At 49.6% G+C, this 20,928-nt stretch overlaps 1 protein-coding gene across 2 annotated transcripts in view; it reads left to right on the top strand.

Moving 5' to 3' along the window:
* The window catches only part of tenm3 (teneurin transmembrane protein 3), a 150,742-nt gene that overhangs the window by 113,971 nt on the left and 15,843 nt on the right, over positions 1 to 20,928 (top strand). Inside the window, exons 23-32 of one of the 2 annotated variants that reach the window (XM_079265007.1) lie at positions 10,590 to 10,661; positions 12,509 to 12,686; positions 12,973 to 12,993; positions 15,402 to 15,526; positions 15,621 to 15,728; positions 16,446 to 16,600; positions 19,488 to 19,589; positions 19,674 to 19,847; positions 20,091 to 20,150; positions 20,256 to 20,418. In XM_079265007.1, the coding sequence (XP_079121133.1) occupies positions 10,590 to 10,661; positions 12,509 to 12,686; positions 12,973 to 12,993; positions 15,402 to 15,526; positions 15,621 to 15,728; positions 16,446 to 16,600; positions 19,488 to 19,589; positions 19,674 to 19,847; positions 20,091 to 20,150; positions 20,256 to 20,418 (1,158 nt within the window). The remainder of the gene's footprint in view (positions 1 to 10,589; positions 10,662 to 12,508; positions 12,687 to 12,972; positions 12,994 to 15,401; positions 15,527 to 15,620; positions 15,729 to 16,445; positions 16,601 to 19,487; positions 19,590 to 19,673; positions 19,848 to 20,090; positions 20,151 to 20,255; positions 20,419 to 20,928) is intronic. The other variant, XM_079265008.1, reaches the window with a different exon arrangement.

Raw genomic sequence — 20,928 nt, 5'->3', positions numbered from 1 at the left:
AGATGCCTTCCACCAGATTTAGCCTTGGCAAGTTTCCATCTGCACATCTCACAGTTTCTCAAAAACAAAATAAGGTTCTGACTTTGAGGAGCAAGACCGAAGGATTCTGTAGCATCGGTTAGTCTTTCCTGAGCTAATTTACCTCTTCAATTCACCTCTTCATCGCCTAAACCCAGATACGTGATCCAGCAGGTGAATGGCTCTTTCAGGTCACTCTGTAACACCAACAGACCTGGCAGGGGACGCCCAAACACAACGTCTTCCACACTGAGCACCACCTGTCCTGCAGACAGAAGCCACGGCAAACCCGACCGGCTCGGTGCACTGAGCCTGCAGAGCTGCTTAAAGATTGGATGGAACCAGCGCAGTTGCATAGCAACCTGGGAAACAGATGTGAAGAAACGTTTTAGCCTTAATTATTCTGCACAACTGAGAAAAGTCCAAAAGTAAGCAGAAACCGAGTCTGCAACAGATTTTGTGGTCATACCGTGATCAGGATAAAGACAGGGTTGCCATGGCAGCGATTTAAATATTCTGTAGCATGATTTAATATCATATTTCATCTGTTGTGTCAACAAACTCAAGTTTGTCTCATTATTCCATCCCACAAAGGACAAAGCCACAGATGGTTTGAAGGAAATATAAATTAGATTAGCATTTGTTTGACATTATTGATGTCCAGTCTGTCATTTCACAAGCCACAGAGTTTGTAAGAGTTAGATTTCATCCATGTGAGACTGGGATCAGCATCCATCCTGGTACCAGAAACCAGACCCACATTCTTTACTAAACACTTTACTGGTTTACTGCAGAGAAAAACTGTACTGGTAGAGAAGTAGAGATGATTCTGATTGGAGGAGCAGAATAATATCAGTTCAACACTATTTTACAATAAGCAATTGTTGTGTCTAAACACGTGTAACCACACAGAAACATGCTAGTGTGTAGTGTATCTGCAGACCAACACCTGAGGAAGGTCTGATGGATGAAGATTATTTTCATATTGTGCTGAAAAATGGTTTAATGTGTAGCTTTAACAGATGTGATTGACATGGCTTCAGGTATTCTGCCACAGTGCCGGATTTCCGGCATGCAGAGCTCTTGCAGCGACAAAAAAGGAGCAAAATACCATTTAATACGTTAATATGCTGAAATGTAAACAACCATCACATTAAGTTCATCTGCCAACGGTGTGAGAGGTTTGCACACGTTAACCAGTCAGAAGTTGAGTTGGACCTTGGAGACTTTGTGGTTGAGAGATTCAGCTGCAGGTTAGATCTGGGCGGGCAGAAGAGAATTGTGAACATGTGGCCATGTTGAGCAGGGCTACTTATCTGGCAGGCTGTGGGGCAGAACCGTACTGCAGCTTATTTACTCATAAACAGAAAATAAGTCATTTAATACCAGCGACTCGACCACAAGCCACCAGTTTGAGACATGTTGTGACACTTTTTGCAGTTTACGCTGTAGATGGAGGCCGAACACAACGGCTACTCTTAAAAACGTCACATTCAAACCAGAAGAATTGAATGGTTGAAAACAGAAAATGTAATAACATCTGCACTGATACGTCTGCACACAATGCAGTCTCATCGGGAGGTTCGGCTGGGCCGCATAACTCTCGGACTGATCATAACGCAGAAGCAGCGGTGATGAGGTTATAATGATGCCACAGAAAGAGGAGAGAGGGGTACAGGTGCTGCAGGGTGGAGACAGACCGCACTCCGGTCCGGGTGTGTTGGTGCTGCCGGAGAGTACGGTTCAGGTTCTTTCAGAGGGAGCTGATGGTGTCGCTGGTTTTAGGGAAAGTGATGTACTTCTGTCTGCTGCTGGTTTAAGTTTTTTAAGTTTAAGTTTTTTCCCTGCAGTCTTAAAACTTAGGTTCCTTGTTTTGCTCTAATGTGTAGCAATAAATATGATTATTAAATAAGTAAATACTACTGTAAATAACTCCATGCACTCAGCCTGGAGTAATATGTCCCTGAGATCACCTCACTTCCACCTCATGGGGGGGGTTCAGCCAAGTAGCATTACCTGCAGAAAGGATCTTTATTTAAATCATTCGTGGAATAAAACAGGCAGCGTGGAAAGTTCAGGCTCAGGATAGTTTCTGGCTTTAACCCCTGGACTGAAATCCATGAATAAAACTGAGTTCTCTCTCTCTCTCTCTCTCTCTCTCTCTCTCTCTCTCTTACACACACACACACACACACACACACACACACACACACACACGCACGCGCGCACACACACACATCACACTCTTAGTAAACTGTGGGAAAACCTTGCTGACTTCTCTTTTAACACAGTAGGAGAATTCAAAGTTCTACCTCTTACTGTCTTTCACTTACTTTCACATCATCCTCTATCACCCCATCCACACACACACACACACACACACGCCTCTGTTTATTCCAGGCAGGCCCTTTGCAGACCGCAGCGCAGCATGTGAGGAACCCTGCTGGGTCAACCTCTGTTGATCAATCAACTTGCAGAATGAAGGGAGAGATGAAAGAGGCAGAGGAGGAGAGGATGATGGAGAGAAGGCTCAGGAGAGGAATACAGAGATGGGAATGGACCTTCTTTGTATGGAATTTGAAGGCCAACAGTGATATCTCATGCTGAGTGTGAAAAGGAGGGTATTGACCACCTTCTCATCTCAGAGTGAAGAAGCAGCTTTTGTGGTGATGTCTCACCTCCATGGTGATGTCTCACCTCCGTGGTGATGTCTCACCTCCATGGTGATGTCTCACCTCCGTGGTGATGTCTCACCTCCGTGGTGATGTCTCAGCTCCATGGTGATGTCTCACCTCCATGGTGATGTCTCACCTCCATGGTGATGTCTCAGCTCCGTGGTGATGTCTCAGCTCCGGGGTGATGTCTCACCTCCGTGGTGATGTCTCAGCTCCATGGTGATGTCTCAGCTCCATGGTGATGTCTCAGCTCCATGGTGATGTCTCACCTCCATGGTGATGTCTCAGCTCCGTGGTGATGTCTCAGCTCCATGGTGATGTCTGAGCTCCATGGTGATGTCTCAGCTCCATGGTGATGTCTGAGCTCCATGGTGATGTCTCAGCTCCGTGGTGATGTCTGAGCTCCATGGTGATGTCTGAGCTCCATGGTGATGTCTCACCTCCATGGTGATGTCTCACCTCCATGGTGATGTCTCAGCTCCGTGGTGATGTCTCAGCTCCGGGGTGATGTCTCACCTCCGTGGTGATGTCTCAGCTCCATGGTGATGTCTCAGCTCCATGGTGATGTCTCAGCTCCATGGTGATGTCTCAGCTCCATGGTGATGTCTCAGCTCCATGGTGATGTCTGAGCTCCATGGTGATGTCTCAGCTCCGTGGTGATGTCTCAGCTCCATGGTGATGTCTGAGCTCCATGGTGATGTCTGAGCTCCATGGTGATGTCTGAGCTCCATGGTGATGTCTCACCTCCATGGTGATGTCTCACCTCCATGGTGATGTCTCAGCTCTGTGGTGATGTCTCAGCTCCGGGGTGATGTCTCACCTCCGTGGTGATGTCTCAGCTCCATGGTGATGTCTCAGCTCCATGGTGATGTCTCACCTCCATGGTGATGTCTCAGCTCCATGGTGATGTCTCACCTCCATGGTGATGTCTCAGCTCCGTGGTGATGTCTCACCTCCATGGTGATGTCTGAGCTCCATGGTGATGTCTCAGCTCCATGGTGATGTCTGAGCTCCATGGTGATGTCTCAGCTCCATGGTGATGTCTCACCTCCATGGTGATGTCTCACCTCCATGGTGATGTCTCAGCTCCGTGGTGATGTCTCAGCTCCATGGTGATGTCTGAGCTCCGTGGTGATGTCTCAGCTCCGTGGTGATGTCTCAGCTCCGGGGTGATGTCTCACCTCCATGGTGATGTCTCACCTCCGTGGTGATGTCTCAGCTCCATGGTGATGTCTCGGCTCCGGGGTGATGTCTCACGACCATGGTGATGTCTCACCTCCATGGTGATGTCTCAGCTCCATGGTGATGTCTGAGCTCCATGGTGATGTCTCAGCTCCATGGTGATGTCTCACCTCCATGGTGATGTCTCAGCTCCATGGTGATGTCTGAGCTCCATGGTGATGTCTGAGCTCCATGGTGATGTCTCACCTCCATGGTGATGTCTCACCCCCATGGTGATGTCTCAGCTCCATGGTGATGTCTGAGCTCCATGGTGATGTCTGAGCTCCATGGTGATGTCTGAGCTCCATGGTGATGTCTCAGCTCCGGGGTGATTTCTGAGCTCCATGGTGATGTCTGAGCTCCATGGTGATGTCTCACCTCCATGGTGATGTCTGAGCTCCATGGTGATGTCTGAGCTCCATGGTGATGTCTCACCTCCATGGTGATGTCTCACCTCCATGGTGATGTCTCAGCTCCATGGTGATGTCTGAGCTCCATGGTGATGTCTCAGCTCCATGGTGATGTCTCACCTCCATGGTGATGTCTGAGCTCCATGGTGATGTCTCAGCTCCGTGGTGATGTCTCAGCTCCATGGTGATGTCTCACCTCCGTGGTGATGTCTCACCTCCGTGGTGATGTCTCAGCTCCATGGTGATGTCTCACCTCCGTGGTGATGTCTCAGCTCCGTGGTGATGTCTCAGCTCCGTGGTGATGTCTCAGCTCCGTGGTGATGTCTCAGCTCCATGGTGATGTCTCAGCTCCATGGTGATGTCTCAGCTCCGTGGTGATGTCTCACCTCCATGGTGATGTCTCAGCTCCGTGGTGATGTCTCAGCTTCGTGGTGATGTCTCACCTCCATGGTGATGTCTCACCTCCGTGGTGATGTCTCAGCTCCATGGTGATGTCTCACCTCCGTGGTGATGTCTCAGCTCCATGGTGATGTCTCAGCTCCATGGTGATGTCTGAGCTCCATGGTGATGTCTCAGCTCCATGGTGATGTCTCAGCTCCATGGTGATGTCTCAGCTCCATGGTGATGTCTGAGCTCCATGGTGATGTCTCACCTCCATGGTGATGTCTCAGCTCCATGGTGATGTCTGAGCTCCATGGTGATGTCTCACCTCCATGGTGATGTCTGAGCTCCATGGTGATGTCTGAGCTCCATGGTGATGTCTCACCTCCATGGTGATGTCTCAGCTCCATGGTGATGTCTCAGCTCCATGGTGATGTCTCAGCTCCATGGTGATGTCTCAGCTCCATGGTGATGTCTGAGCTCCATGGTGATGTCTCACCTCCATGGTGATGTCTCAGCTCCATGGTGATGTCTGAGCTCCATGGTGATGTCTCAGCTCCATGGTGATGTCTCACCTCCATGGTGATGTCTCACGACCATGGTGATGTCTGAGCTCCATGGTGATGTCTCACCTCCATGGTGATGTCTCAGCTCCATGGTGATGTCTGAGCTCCATGGTGATGTCTCAGCTCCATGGTGATGTCTCACCTCCATGGTGATGTCTCACCTCCATGGTGATGTCTGAGCTCCATGGTGATGTCTGAGCTCCATGGTGATGTCTGAGCTCCATGGTGATGTCTCAGCTCCATGGTGATGTCTGAGCTCCATGGTGATGTCTCACCTCCATGGTGATGTCTGAGCTCCATGGTGATGTCTGAGCTCCATGGTGATGTCTCACCTCCATGGTGATGTCTCAGCTCCATGGTGATGTCTGAGCTCCATGGTGATGTCTCAGCTCCATGGTGATGTCTCACCTCCATGGTGATGTCTCACGACCATGGTGATGTCTGAGCTCCATGGTGATGTCTGAGCTCCATGGTGATGTCTGAGCTCCATGGTGATGTCTCAGCTCCACGGTGATGTCTCACCTCCATGGTGATGTCTCACCTCCATGGTGATGTCTCAGCTCCATGGTGATGTCTGAGCTCCATGGTGATGTCTCAGCTCCACGGTGATGTCTCACCTCCATGGTGATGTCTGAGCTCCATGGTGATGTCTCAGCTCCATGGTGATGTCTGAGCTCCATGGTGATGTCTCACCTCCATGGTGATGTCTGAGCTCCATGGTGATGTCTGAGCTCCATGGTGATGTCTCACCTCCATGGTGATGTCTCACCTCCATGGTGATGTCTGAGCTCCATGGTGATGTCTGAGCTCCATGGTGATGTCTCAGCTCCATGGTGATGTCTCACCTCCGTGGTGATGTCTCACCTCCGTGGTGATGTCTCACCTCCGTGGTGATGTCTGAGCTCCATGGTGATGTCTGAGCTCCATGGTGATGTCTCAGCTCCGTGGTGATGTCTCACCTCCATGGTGATGTCTCACCTCCGTGGTGATGTCTCAGCTCCATGGTGATGTCTCAGCTCCATGGTGATGTCTCAGCTCCATGGTGATGTCTCAGCTCCGTGGTGACGTCTCACCTCCATGGTGATGTCTGAGCTCCATGGTGATGTCTCAGCTCCATGGTGATGTCTCAGCTCCATGGTGATGTCTCTGCTCCATGGTGATGTCTGAGCTCCATGGTGATGTCTCAGCTCCATGGTGATGTCTCAGCTCCGTGGTGATGTCTCACCTCCATGGTGATGTCTCAGCTTCGTGGTGATGTCTCACCTCCATGGTGATGTCTCACCTCCATGGTGATGTCTGAGCTCCATGGTGATGTCTCAGCTCCGTGGTGATGTCTCAGCTCCATGGTGATGTCTGAGCTCCATGGTGATGTCTCAGCTCCGTGGTGATGTCTCAGCTCCGTGGTGATGTCTCACCTCCATGGTGATGTCTCAGCTTCGTGGTGATGTCTCACCTCCATGGTGATGTCTCACCTCCATGGTGATGTCTCAGCTCCATGGTGATGTCTCAGCTCCATGGTGATGTCTCAGCTCCGTGGTGACGTCTCACCTCCATGGTGATGTCTGAGCTCCATGGTGATGTCTCAGCTCCATGGTGATGTCTCAGCTCCATGGTGATGTCTCAGCTCCATGGTGATGTCTCACCTCCATGGTGATGTCTCAGCTCCATGGTGATGTCTCAGCTCCATGGTGATGTCTCAGCTCCATGGTGATGTCTCACCTCCATGGTGATGTCTCAGCTCCATGGTGATGTCTGAGCTCCATGGTGATGTCTGAGCTCCATGGTGATGTCTCAGCTCCATGGTGATGTCTCAGCTCTATGGTGATGTCTCAGCTCCATGGTGATGTCTGAGCTCCATGGTGATGTCTGAGCTCCATGGTGATGTCTGAGCTCCATGGTGATGTCTCAGCTCCGGGGTGATTTCTGAGCTCCATGGTGATGTCTGAGCTCCATGGTGATGTCTCACCTCCATGGTGATGTCTGAGCTCCATGGTGATGTCTGAGCTCCATGGTGATGTCTCACCTCCATGGTGATGTCTCACCTCCATGGTGATGTCTCAGCTCCATGGTGATGTCTGAGCTCCATGGTGATGTCTCAGCTCCATGGTGATGTCTCACCTCCATGGTGATGTCTGAGCTCCATGGTGATGTCTCAGCTCCGTGGTGATGTCTCAGCTCCATGGTGATGTCTCACCTCCGTGGTGATGTCTCACCTCCGTGGTGATGTCTCAGCTCCATGGTGATGTCTCACCTCCGTGGTGATGTCTCAGCTCCGTGGTGATGTCTCAGCTCCGTGGTGATGTCTCAGCTCCATGGTGATGTCTCAGCTCCATGGTGATGTCTCAGCTCCATGGTGATGTCTCAGCTCCGTGGTGATGTCTCACCTCCATGGTGATGTCTCAGCTCCGTGGTGATGTCTGAGCTCCGTGGTGATGTCTCAGCTTCGTGGTGATGTCTCACCTCCATGGTGATGTCTCACCTCCGTGGTGATGTCTCAGCTCCATGGTGATGTCTCACCTCCGTGGTGATGTCTCAGCTCCATGGTGATGTCTCAGCTCCATGGTGATGTCTGAGCTCCATGGTGATGTCTCAGCTCCATGGTGATGTCTCAGCTCCATGGTGATGTCTCAGCTCCATGGTGATGTCTGAGCTCCATGGTGATGTCTCACCTCCATGGTGATGTCTCAGCTCCATGGTGATGTCTGAGCTCCATGGTGATGTCTCACCTCCATGGTGATGTCTGAGCTCCATGGTGATGTCTGAGCTCCATGGTGATGTCTCACCTCCATGGTGATGTCTCAGCTCCATGGTGATGTCTCAGCTCCATGGTGATGTCTCAGCTCCATGGTGATGTCTGAGCTCCATGGTGATGTCTCACCTCCATGGTGATGTCTCAGCTCCATGGTGATGTCTGAGCTCCATGGTGATGTCTCAGCTCCATGGTGATGTCTCACCTCCATGGTGATGTCTCAGCTCCATGGTGATGTCTGAGCTCCATGGTGATGTCTCACCTCCATGGTGATGTCTCAGCTCCATGGTGATGTCTGAGCTCCATGGTGATGTCTCAGCTCCATGGTGATGTCTCACCTCCATGGTGATGTCTCACCTCCATGGTGATGTCTGAGCTCCATGGTGATGTCTGAGCTCCATGGTGATGTCTCAGCTCCATGGTGATGTCTGAGCTCCATGGTGATGTCTCACCTCCATGGTGATGTCTGAGCTCCATGGTGATGTCTGAGCTCCATGGTGATGTCTCACCTCCATGGTGATGTCTCAGCTCCATGGTGATGTCTGAGCTCCATGGTGATGTCTCAGCTCCATGGTGATGTCTCACCTCCATGGTGATGTCTCACGACCATGGTGATGTCTGAGCTCCATGGTGATGTCTGAGCTCCATGGTGATGTCTGAGCTCCATGGTGATGTCTCAGCTCCACGGTGATGTCTCACCTCCATGGTGATGTCTCACCTCCATGGTGATGTCTCAGCTCCATGGTGATGTCTGAGCTCCATGGTGATGTCTCAGCTCCACGGTGATGTCTCACCTCCATGGTGATGTCTCACCTCCATGGTGATGTCTGAGCTCCATGGTGATGTCTGAGCTCCATGGTGATGTCTGAGCTCCATGGTGATGTCTCACCTCACAGATCTGCATCCTACAGACCTACAGACCTACGTCTTATATTTCTCCAGAGCTGTAGGGATGGATGGTTGAACACACATGTAGGAACATAAGATGGAGTGCGATTTTCCAAGATGGCAGAGTTTGAATAATTCAGTTCACCGCAGGAGGCTCCTCTTTGATGCTTGACTTTGAAGAAGGAGTTTATTCCTTTTCTGCTTTCACTCTTCTCCACCTTCCTCCTTTCTTCTTCCACTTCACATTGTCTGTCCTTTGTCATCCTTCATTCTGCCAGTCTCCCTAAATTTCTGTTTGTTCCCTTTTTAAGCCCAAAAATTACTTTTCTCTCTTTCTTTTTCTTTATGTACACACACTCTGTCTCACACAAACACTCAACCAAACACACACACACACACACACACACACACACACACACACACACACACACACACAAGCACTATGAGCTGTACTTACCTATATTTAAATAAATTCTAGGACTCTACTACATATATTAGTGAAGATATGTGACATCATGCTATATGCTGAGATGTGATTGGACCACCATCTAACTTCCATTTAAAACCAAAGATTCTGTTTTTTTTGTTTGTTTGTTTTTTTTGGGGGGGCGGGGGGGTCTTTACTGTACATATAAGTGTAAATATGCTGAATGGTAATTAACTGCCTCCATGGGGACAAATAAAGTTGTTCTGTGATTGGATTGTATAAAAACAGAGCTGAGACCTGCTGCGGTCCGCTTGTCTGGAAGTATGACATTGGTCTCTGTCATCCCAGCCGACACCAGTCTGCAGACGAGGGATGCCAATGTTGTGATGGGAATATTGCCTGCAGGAAATTAAAACAATTAGTTTCAGACTTCTGGGTCCAATCAAAGCAGCCAGAAACTATTTCTGATGAGTCCGCATACTTCTTTTTTCATTTAAAGGTGAGAAACTTTTAGTTTTAACAGAGGACACTTGGGATTTGTCCCTGTGTTCTCTGACGCTTGTCTCTTCTTTAAAACACAGCATCTTTGTGCAGTTTATTCCATTTCCTCAGGTCTTTGAACAACTCAACCTGTCCTGTTAGAGACCCTCAGCCTGACCATAGAAGACAGAGCAAGAGAACTAAATGTTTCTTTACTTAGACTGACTACAACCTTTATATACCTTACTGTCACTGAACCAAACAGTTCAGGATGTTCCACAGTTTCCTTCATTTTAACAAAGCAGAGATACCAAATAATGGATGTTGCTGTCAGAGTGATGTGGACTCGTCCCAGTTATGAAGATTACTGTTGTTTTACATCAAATCTAACAGATTAATGGTCTCAAAGTGGTTTCCATCCTTGCATTAGTCGTTAATAAGTTAAACCCGCTAAACTTGGAGAAGCTGCTTTGAGTTTTGCTGACGTGTTTGTGGAGCAAATCCCTCAAAGACCTGCTGGTCTGCTGCAGTTTCTGCTTCCAATTCAAAGCCTAATACTTTCCAGTTCATCTTTGTATCACACTGGTTTCATTCAAAGGTATATGCATTATTGTCTCATTTTCTGTGTATTATTGATATTTTATTGATCATTTCTCTGTTTTCTGAAAAGAAATTTAAATTTCTTTGTTGAAATGGGATTTCTGAATCACTTTTGCTTCCTGTGTTCAGTAATCAGAGGTGACAGTCTGTTATCTTTCTGTCCATCTCCACCAGGTATACTGTACAAGGGCAGCGGAGAGAACATCTTCATCTCCCTGCAGCCTCCCGTCATCAGCAGCATCATGGGTGAGTAAGAGCTCTGTCGAGAGAGATCAATCCTAGAATTACACAAACCTCAATATGGCAGTAAAAACTATGAGTGGAAAAAATCTTTGCATATACCACTAAAAAGTCTTTACACTCTCATCAGGTGGTGTTTCAGTGACGTAAGGGGTCATGGGACCAGTTCTTAGGATTATTAAAGAGAAAAGTATAACCTCCATCAGTGATTGTAAATAACAGCAAAATGCTGAATTTTACAAGGAAACTGAAAGAGAAATGAGGGAGAAGGGCTTGGAAAAACTGTAGAAAATCTTCCACAGCAAGTAGAAAACCCTGAAACAGCCTGGCTGCCTGGACACCTGGCTGCCTGGACACCTGGCTGCCTGGACACCAGGCTAGCCTGGACACCTGGCTGCCTGGCTGCCTGGACACCTGGCTGCCTGGACACCAGGCTGCCTGGACACCTGGCTGCCTGGCTGCCTGGACACCTGGCTGCCTGGACACCTGGCTGCCTGGAAACCTGGCTGCCTGGCTGCCTGGACACCTGGCTGCCTGGACACCTGGCTGCCTGGAAACCTGGCTGCCTGGACACCTGGCTGCCTGGACACCTGGCTGCCTGGCTGCCTGGACACCTGGCTGCCTGGAAACCTGGCTGCCTGGACACCTGGCTGCCTGGACACCTGGCTGCCTGGAAACCTGGCTGCCTGGACACCAGGCTGCCTGGACACCTGGCTGCCTGGAAACCTGGCTGCCTGGACACCAGGCTGCCTGGACACCTGGCTGCCTGGACACCAGGCTGCCTGGACACCTGGCTGCCTGGACACCTGGCTGCCTGGACACCTGGCTGCCTGGACACCAGGCTGCCTGGACACCTGGCTGCCTGGCTGCCTGGACGCCCAGCTGCCTGGACACCTGGCTGCCTGGACACCTGGCTGCCTGGAAACCTGGCTGCCTGGCTGCCTGGACACCTGGCTGCCTGGACACCTGGCTGCCTGGAAACCTGGCTGCCTGGACACCTGGCTGCCTGGACACCTGGCTGCCTGGCTGCCTGGACACCTGGCTGCTGTGACACCAGGCTGCCTGGACACCTGGCTGCCCGGCAGCCTTGATACCTGAATGCCTGGATACTTGGATGCATTGATGCCTCAGTACCTGGATAACTGGCTACCTGGCTGGCTGACTGCCCGAATACCTGCAGAATAATGTCTGCAGGACAAGATCCTACAAGTATTATGGTTCGAAACACTATTAAACTGAAACTCCAAAAAACGGAAACACAGTTTGTGACAACACTAAGACCAAAATAAATCACGTTCTTACTAAGAATATTTACCATTAAAAAGAATTGAAGACCTTTGGGATCAAATTCCTTTCCAGTTTAACCAGTTAATAGTCAAATGACTCCACCCCAGACACTTGTCTGGTTGTGTTTGCCCCCCCTGATTGGCCGGAGTGAGGATTTCTTTTCTTTAACAAATATACAAAGACATAAAACTGAAAACGGTTGCTAGTGGCTAACTGCTATGCTATGCGTAACTAACAATAATAATAATGATAATAACTGTCATTATTATTATTATTGTTGTTGTGATTATTTTTATCATTGATAACTCTGGCTCCCTACAGACGTTTAAAGGACAAAGCCAGCATAAAGAAGAACATATGGATTATTTTATTATTCCAGTTCTTCTTCTGCTGTTTCCTGTCCTCCTGTAGCCTTCTTTACTTTTACAGCATGGTAAATAACCAAACTTCTTAACAGAAGGAAGTATAATAAGAGCCTGGCCGTGGAGCCATGGGCCATCACTAAAGACAAACAAAAGCAGCTTCATATCAGCTCGGTAAAGGTGAATCTCCACCTGGTCTCCTAGGAAACGGCCGTCGTCGCAGCATCTCCTGTCCCAGCTGTAACGGACAGGCGGAGGGCAACAAGCTGCTGGCCCCCCTGGCTCTGGCCTGTGGAGCAGATGGCAGCATCTTTGTGGGAGACTTCAACTACATCAGGAGAATCTTCCCTTCTGGGAATGTGACCAGTGTCATGGAGCTCCGGTAAGGGGAGGGTGGGATGGAGGATGGGATCTGTTTTAACACAGTAAATCTAGATTCTGCACTGTTTTCTTGGTTAATGGTTTCAGTTGGGGCTTCCTGTAACTTCCTGAAGGTTCATTTCTCTGGGATCCAGAGAATCTTTCTGCTGTTGGCGTTCCTGTGAACCCTAACCCACGATGCACTTATACCTGTGTCTCATTTCTCATTTCTGTCCTGCGTTGACTCTCAGCTGTCTACTAAATCATGTTCTCTCTGTTTTCCTGCCTTTGCGTGCACTGTACTAAAGAAACAAAGATTTCAGGCATAGGTAAGAGAAGCTAATCCTTTCCAGCTTTGTGTTTATCCTGCTTTCCATTCATGTCGATATTCCTGCCCATTTGACTGCTGAAAGGAAAGAGAAGGTGGAATTCTGCTCAGGCATGTTGCAGGAGGGTTTTCAGCAGAGTCGAGAGAAGCAGCTCTTTGTTGTTGCCATCAAACATCCACATATCTTGCTGTTTCTTTTTGTCACTCTTCTCCCTCCTACCAGGGCAAGTTTTCAGAGAAAACCCAGACTTTTAGTTTTCTGTCAGCTCAGACAAGCAACACCTCATCACACCAGCATCAGCAGCAAGGACACCAGCACAAGGAGAGGTTCATGCTGACTTGACCCCTCATTTAAAGAGAACTGCATGCTAGAACAACGACGTCCCCTCAGGACACTTTACAGATACATTGATTCCAGCGATTCATAATAAGCATAGATAGGGAGAACCAACAGAGTGAATCTGGACTTTGATCCAGTCTCCCAACCTGAGCTGCACGAGGCGACAGTGGGAAGGGAAAAACTTCCGTTTAACAGGAAGGAAAACCCTCCAGCAGAACCGGCTCAGGACGGCGGCCATCTGCCTGGTGGAGAGGACAGAGAGACCAACACGTACTGCAGCATTTATCCAGAAATACCTGCAGAAAGAGGAGAAATGTGTTCATGATGCCAGCAGGGTCATATGGTTCTACATGAGGATGAGGAGTAGAGAGATGAAGAGGAAGAGCTCCGTGCATCATGGAATGCCTCTCAGCAGTCTAAGCCTATGGCAGCATTTTTCTATTCTATTCTATTCTATTCTATTCTATTCTATTCTATTCTATTCTATTCTATGTTGAACATCAACTATAATGTCTATTAGAAAGGAAGGTCTGATATGTGACAGAGAGGGTTTCTGCCTCCCAGACTGGGATCTGGCTCCATAAGAGAGGAACCTGATGGCGGAAGGTTCTTCCTCCCATCGTACTCTGAGCGACTCTGGAACCACAAGAACATCTGCAGTCTGAGAACGAAGTGTTCTGTTCGGAATATGTGAAACTATGAGATCTTTAATATTCAATGGAGCTTGGTCACGGAGAGCTTTATATGCGAGGAGAAGAACTTTAAACTCGATCCTCGGGCCCGGACCGGACAGCTCGCACTAGGGGTTTGGGACTCCACACTCCCGAAGCACTCCTCACAGGATTCCCAAGAGGATGTGGTCAAACCCATTCTCCCAGTTCACAAAGCACATGTAGACTGGTTGGATGGACTCCCATGATCCCTCCAAGACCCTGAAGAGGGTGTAGATCTGGTCCACTGTCCCGGGACCAGAACGAGAAGCACACTGTTCCTCCTCAATGCGACGTCACAGAAAAGGAGACGATTCTGTCCTTTAGGATTTCTCCTCCTACCTTTCCTTTAGCTGATGATGTCATCTGATGAAGTCACAGAAGGTTCTTCTTCATGTATGTTCAGGTAGATTCTGTGGACCGCCAGGTCAGGTCGCCCCCTCAAGTCGCCCTGTTTTATTCCTGAAAACAGTACAGTTCAGACGATGTCAGCAGTTTTTCATCCCTTCATTCAGGAAGCTGAATCCATCTGGCTCCTTTCTAGAAAAATCTCAGTCGGCTTCACGTTTAAATAAAAGGCCAGTTTCTTCTTCTGCGTTTGAGGTTTTCCGCCTTGTTCTCCATACCTCTGCATTATTTCTCATCATCTCTCACTTCTGTCGGTATTTTCCTTCCCTTTGTCTCTCTCCTGCCGTCCTTGCTTCCATGTATTTCCCATGTAGTCACATCCGTTAACACACTCTGACATGTTTAGATAATGAAGTCAGCTTCCTTCTCAGGCTGCGTCTTTGTCAGGTTGTAGCATCAGCTCCACCAGTAAAACCTCCTGCATGTTTCATGACTGCAGCTCAAACCGGATCAAGTGTCAGGATGTTGGTAGCCTGCTGGAGTTTTACACTTTAATAAAGACGGAATTTATGGGATTTTTCTGAATGAATGATATGAAAACACGACGTGTTTCTGACACATGCAGTGTGTTTATATTTGGCTGCCTTCATTAACACCCTGCTGGTTATCACCAACCTCTCACTGGAGGCCTGAGGCAGCAAGCGGCTTCACGTCCATCCCCGTGTTTCTGTGTGTGTGATGGAATTTATATGACAGCGCGGCAGACGTCATGAAGATCGTGTCACAGATAACTGACAGACAGACGGAGCGGAGCGTCGGCTCTAAACTAAAATAATTGTTGAGGATAGACGTTGGAAGTTAGCAGACATCCTTCCTTGTCTTTATGAAGTCTTCTTCTCCTCCACGCAACTACACGTTTATTGTTTTGTTCTCATTGTTCATGTTGTGTGAATGTAAATCTGGATCTGGAGAAACAGCCTGACGTCTGATGTGTTTTCTCTGTTGCCGTAGCAACAACCCTGCTCACCGTTACTACCTGGCTACTGACCCAGTAACGGGTCAGCTGTATGTGTCCGACACTAATTCACGGAGGATCTACCGGCCCAAGGTGCTGAGTGGTGCCCGTGACCTCACCAGTAAGCATTGCACCCCCTCCACACACACACACACACACACACACACCTTAATATAATGTTTTACTGTCTCACGTGCGTTTGTGTGTGTGTTCAGGTAACGGTGAAGTCATAGCTGGTACAGGTGAGCAGTGTCCTCCGTTTGATGAGGCCAGATGTGGAGATGGAAGAAAAGCCACCGAGGCCCAGCTGTTGGGACCTAAAGGTACGAACACTAACACGGATGTTTCGGTTCAGTCACGTCTGCAGAGAGCAGCTCTCAGCTGCTGGTCAAAGACACACACACACACGAGGGATGATGTTCAGGAGGATGTGAGATGTTTCCACGTCTCTGGTTCAGATCTAGATTCTTTAAAAAATTCATTTATATGGTGTCACAGATCCTTCTATGTAATCCACTTCCTGGTATCTGGATCTGCAGCTTCAGACCAGCTTCTGGACTGGTCCCTGGTGTCTGGATATGCAGCTTCAGACCAGCTTCTGGACCGGTTCCTGGTCTCTGGATCTGCAGCTTCAGACCAGCTTTTGGACTGGTCCCTGGTATCTGGATCTGTAACAGCTTCAGACCAGCTTTTGGGCCGGTTCCTGGTATCTGGATCTGCAGCTTCAGACCAGCTTTTGGGCCGGTTCCTGGTATCTGGATCTGCTGCTTCAGACCAGCTCTGGGCCGGTTCCTGGTATCTGGATCTGTAACAGCTTCAGACCAGCTTCTGGACTGGTCCCTGGTATCTGGATCTGCAGCTGTGTACTAGGCCAGACATCTGGTCTGCTGGTCCGCAGCTGTCCAACCCCCCTTGCATCGTCTTCCTCCTACATGACTGATAGTTCAGAGCTGCTGCCGTGTGATAGGCTGACTAGAAATGAGCGTAAACAGGAAGTAGAACAGCTGGACAGTGTGCTGCATGTTTCTCTCCTCCTGCAGGGATAGCTGTTGACAAGAATGGACTGATCTACTTCGTGGACGGCACCATGATCAGGAAGGTGGATCGTAACGGAATCATCTCCACGGTGCTGGGGAGCAACGACCTGACCTCTGCTCGACCTTTAACCTGCGACACCAGCATGCACATCAGACAGGTAACGGAGCAGGTAGAGCTGGCTCAGTGTGGCCAGACAGCTGTTTTCTAAGTGGTTTAACCGGCAGCCTGCAGCTGGAATGGACAGATCCAACTCAGTCTAACACAGAGAGAGCACATCTGGAACAGTTCAATGGCAGCAACACTGAGGCCTACCAGTGATCCACCCAACATTTTCACTATCCAGATGTTTAAGCAAGGTCCCAGCAATCCAGATGTTCACGTATCAGCAAGTTCCAACAGTCCAGATGTTTACCCCTCTGCAGGGTCCCAACAGTCCAGATGTTTACCCCTCTGCAGGGTCCCAACAGTCCAGATGTTTACCCCTCTGCAGGGTCCCAACAGTCCAGATGTTTACCCCTCTGCAGGTTCCAACAGTCCAGATGTTTACCCCTCTGCAGGTTCCAACAGTCCAGATGTTCACCCCTCTGCAGGTCCCAACAGTCCAGATGTTTACCCCTCTGCAGGTTACAACAGTCCAGATGTTCAGCCCTCTGCAGGTCCCAACAGTCCAGATGTTTACCCCTCTGCAGGTTCCAACAGTCCAGATGTTCACCCCTCTGCAGGTTCCAACAGTCCAGATGTTCACCCCTCTGCAGGTCCCAACAGTCCAGATGTTTACCCCTCTGCAGGTTCCAACAGTCCAGATGTTCACCCCTCTGCAGGTCCCAACAGTCCAGATGTTTACCCCTCTGCAGGTTCCAACAGTCCAGATGTTCACCCCTCTGCAGGTTCCAACAGTCCAGATGTTCACCCCTCTGCAGGTCCCAACAGTCCAGATGTTTACCCCTCTGCAGGTTCCAACAGTCCAGATGTTCACCCCTCTGCAGGTCCCAACAGTCCAGATGTTTACCCCTCTGCAGGTTCCAACAGTCCAGATGTTTACCCCTCTGCAGGTTCCAACAGTCCAGATGTTTACCCCTCTGCAGGTTCCCAACAGTCCAGATGTTTACCCCTCTGCAGGTTCCCAACAGTCCAGATGTTTACCCCTCTACAGGGTCCCAACAGTCCAGATGTTTACCCCTCTGCAGGGTTAAAACAGTCCAGATGTTCAACCCTCTGCAGGTTCCAACAGTCCAGATGTTTACCCCTCTGCCGGTCCCAACAGTCCAGATGTTCACCCCTCTGCAGGTCCCAACAGTCCAGATGTTCACCCCTCTGCAGGTCCCAACAGTCCAGATGTTCACCCCTCTGCAGGTCCCAACAGTCCAGATGTTTACCCCTCTGCAGGTTACAACAGTCCAGATGTTTACCCCTCTGCAGGTCCCAACAGTCCAGATGTTTACCCCTCTGCAGGTTCCCAACAGTCCAGATGTTTACCCCTCTACAGGGTCCCAACAGTCCAGATGTTTACCCCTCTGCAGGGTTAAAACAGTCCAGATGTTCAACCCTCTGCAGGTTCCAACAGTCCAGATGTTTACCCCTCTGCCGGTCCCAACAGTCCAGATGTTCACCCCTCTGCAGGTCCCAACAGTCCAGATGTTCACCCCTCTGCAGGTCCCAACAGTCCAGATGTTTACCCCTCTGCTGGGTTAAAACAGTCCAGATGTTCACCGATCAGCAGGATCCCAACAGTCCAGATGTTTACCCCTCTGCAGGGTCCCAACAGTCCAGATGTTTACCCCTCTGCAGGTTACAACAGTCCAGATGTTCACCCCTCTGCAGGTTACAACAGTCCAGATGTTCACCCCTCTGCAGGTCCCAACAGTCCAGATGTTCACCCCTCTGCAGGGTCCCAACAGTCCAGATGTTCACCCCTCTGCAGCGATGTGTTCCTCCACCTGCAGGTTTTAGATGTTTTCCTAAAAGTCGTCAGGTTAATGATTTCATGCAGCACCTGAGGACAAGCTGCCGAGCCAACCCTAACCCTCCAGGTCTGGATTTGAACGACTCTGCTTTAAGCAAATGAATGAAGGAGAACTGAGGCAGAGCGACCAATGAGAACTCCCGGCTGGCTCAGATGTTTCCTCCTGCAGGATGTGGGACTGAATGTTTTAACTTCCAGTACTCCAGCCTGAAGCAGAGCAGCTTGTCATCGCTCTGGTTGGAACGTTACACAGTGTTCCCGATCCAGGTAGACCACCACGGGACCACTCCCTGGGTTTATATAAACAGATCTCATCGTCCTGACACGTCTGCATGTTTCTCACATTAATCACACATTCCTCCTCCTTCTGAGAGTCTGAATATTCCTCCAGATCAGAGTCTCAGCACCTGATCCGTTGGGTCCTCAGAGGAAAGAGTCGGGATTACTGACGGTTTTCTTCACCAGCACAGCGGGGCGTTTCAGACGCAGCTTTGTAAAAACGCCTCCCAGATGAGAGCAGGGTGGAGATGAAGAAGTTCTTTATTCTGACTCTGATGGAGGAAACTAGTCCAACATCACAGAAACTGGATCAGTCTCAGTCCAAACGTCGGCTCTTCAGGGACTCGTTACAACAAAACGGAGTTTTCAGCACATTAATTGACACATTTGAGTCAAATTTCTGTGGTCAGAAGTTGTGATAACATGTTTTCGCTGCAGATATTCCGCCTGGAAAAGAGATCCAGGCATCTGCTTCCCAAACTGTTTCTGTTTGGCAGCTTTTCATGGTTGATATGGACTCTGATGCTGCTACTAAACCCAGGAGAATGCTAACAATCAGGATTACAATCAGCTCTAAACAAGTTCAGGAGGCGTCTGGCCGCAGCGCTCCACTGTTCTGGTTCAGGCTCCGCTCTCAGACCACCAGGAGGTCTTAGTTTCTTCGTGTTCTGCGCCATGCTGGTGGTCTGAGAGGGAAGCTCTGCACCAGCGTGTCCTCACAGGGGAGCTCTGCGTGAAGACACCTGAACAGGAAGTGCTGTGTTTTCAAGTCAGAGGAGTAATTGGTTGTCTCTGCCTGCAGGTGCGTCTGGAGTGGCCCACCGACCTGGCCATCAACCCCATGGATAACTCCATCTATGTCCTGGACAACAACGTTGTGCTGCAGATCACTGAGAACAGACAGGTACGGCGTTCACTCCCGTCAGCATCAGTGAGGAGAAGGGGGGGGTGATGGTCCGGCCTCAGCTGTATCCCTGTGTGGCTCCAGGTTCGGATCGTGGCGGGTCGTCCCATGCACTGCCAGGTTCCGGGTATAGAGTACGCGCTGGGTAAGAGGGCAGTGCAGACCATGCTGGAGGGGGCTACAGCCATCGCCCTGTCCTACAGCGGCGTCCTCTACATCGCAGAGACAGATGAGAAGAAAATCCACCGCATTCGTCAGGTTGGACGTTTTTCTGTTCGTGGTCATTTCCTGATTAATTTCCAGCAGCAGCTGGAGAGACAACGTGTCCAACGACGCCGATGTCTCTCTACCCTGCCCCTGCTTTAGTTAGAGACTCTGAGGGTGGGCTCAGGGCTCAAACACTGACTTGGGGGCTTTGATTCAACGAGTGAAGTGTTTTCTCCTCTCTGTAAATGTCAGACTGCTGGCTTCTTTCAGTCACACCCTGGATTTGTCTCCTAGGTGTCCACAGACGGAGAAATTACCCACTTAGCTGGAGCATCGTCTGAATGTGACTGCAAGGTGGGACACCTCAGCTGCTCCACATTTTCTGGCCTTTATTTGTTTATAAAGACAGTTTTGATTATTTAAGATGTTTTTCCTCCTTTTTTCTTCTCGGACCTGCAGAATGATGCGAACTGTGACTGCTATCAAACAGGAGACGGCTATGCTAAAGATGCCCGGCTTAACTGTCCATCTTCTCTGGTGGTGTCTCCGGACGGGACGCTGTATGTGGCTGATCTGGGAAACATCCGGATCCGAGCCATTCGACACAACCAGCCGCCCACTGGTTTGTATCGTCAGAGACAGATGCTGTTGAAGTAGCTGCAGTGTGGACTGATGGCCAGCAGGGGGCAGACATTATGCACACACTGGTGCAGCTTCCTGTCTGGGTGTTAGCGTTTTCTGGAACTACAAACCATCCAGTTTATGAGGATAAGTGCAGGTGGACTGGTATGAACTATCAAATCCTCTGTCTTCTGGAGTCCTCAGTGTGTCCAACACCTCTCCACTGATGCGTGGGGAACGTGAGGTCTTTGAATGTCCATCATGACGTGCATTTTCCAACTCTTAAGGAGATTTAAATCCGTAGTCACAGATGTAATTTCTACTACAAGGGTCCCTCCGTCCGGTCTTGGAGAGCGACCATCCTGCAACTTCTAGATGCTTCCCTTCTGCAATGCGCCCTAATCTCATGACTGAATATCCTCATCGTCATGCCATTCAGCTCTGCATCAGTTGTCTGGTAACCAGACATTCCTCTGATTAAAGAGTGTTGGACAAGAGGTGCATCTAATAG

This window comes from Telmatherina bonti (assembly GCF_933228915.1).
Source record: "Telmatherina bonti genome assembly, chromosome: 3".
Classification (NCBI taxonomy): domain Eukaryota; kingdom Metazoa; phylum Chordata; class Actinopteri; order Atheriniformes; family Telmatherinidae; genus Telmatherina; species Telmatherina bonti.
Note: the sequence above shows the minus strand (reverse complement) of the source record. Positions and strands in the feature narration are given on the sequence as shown.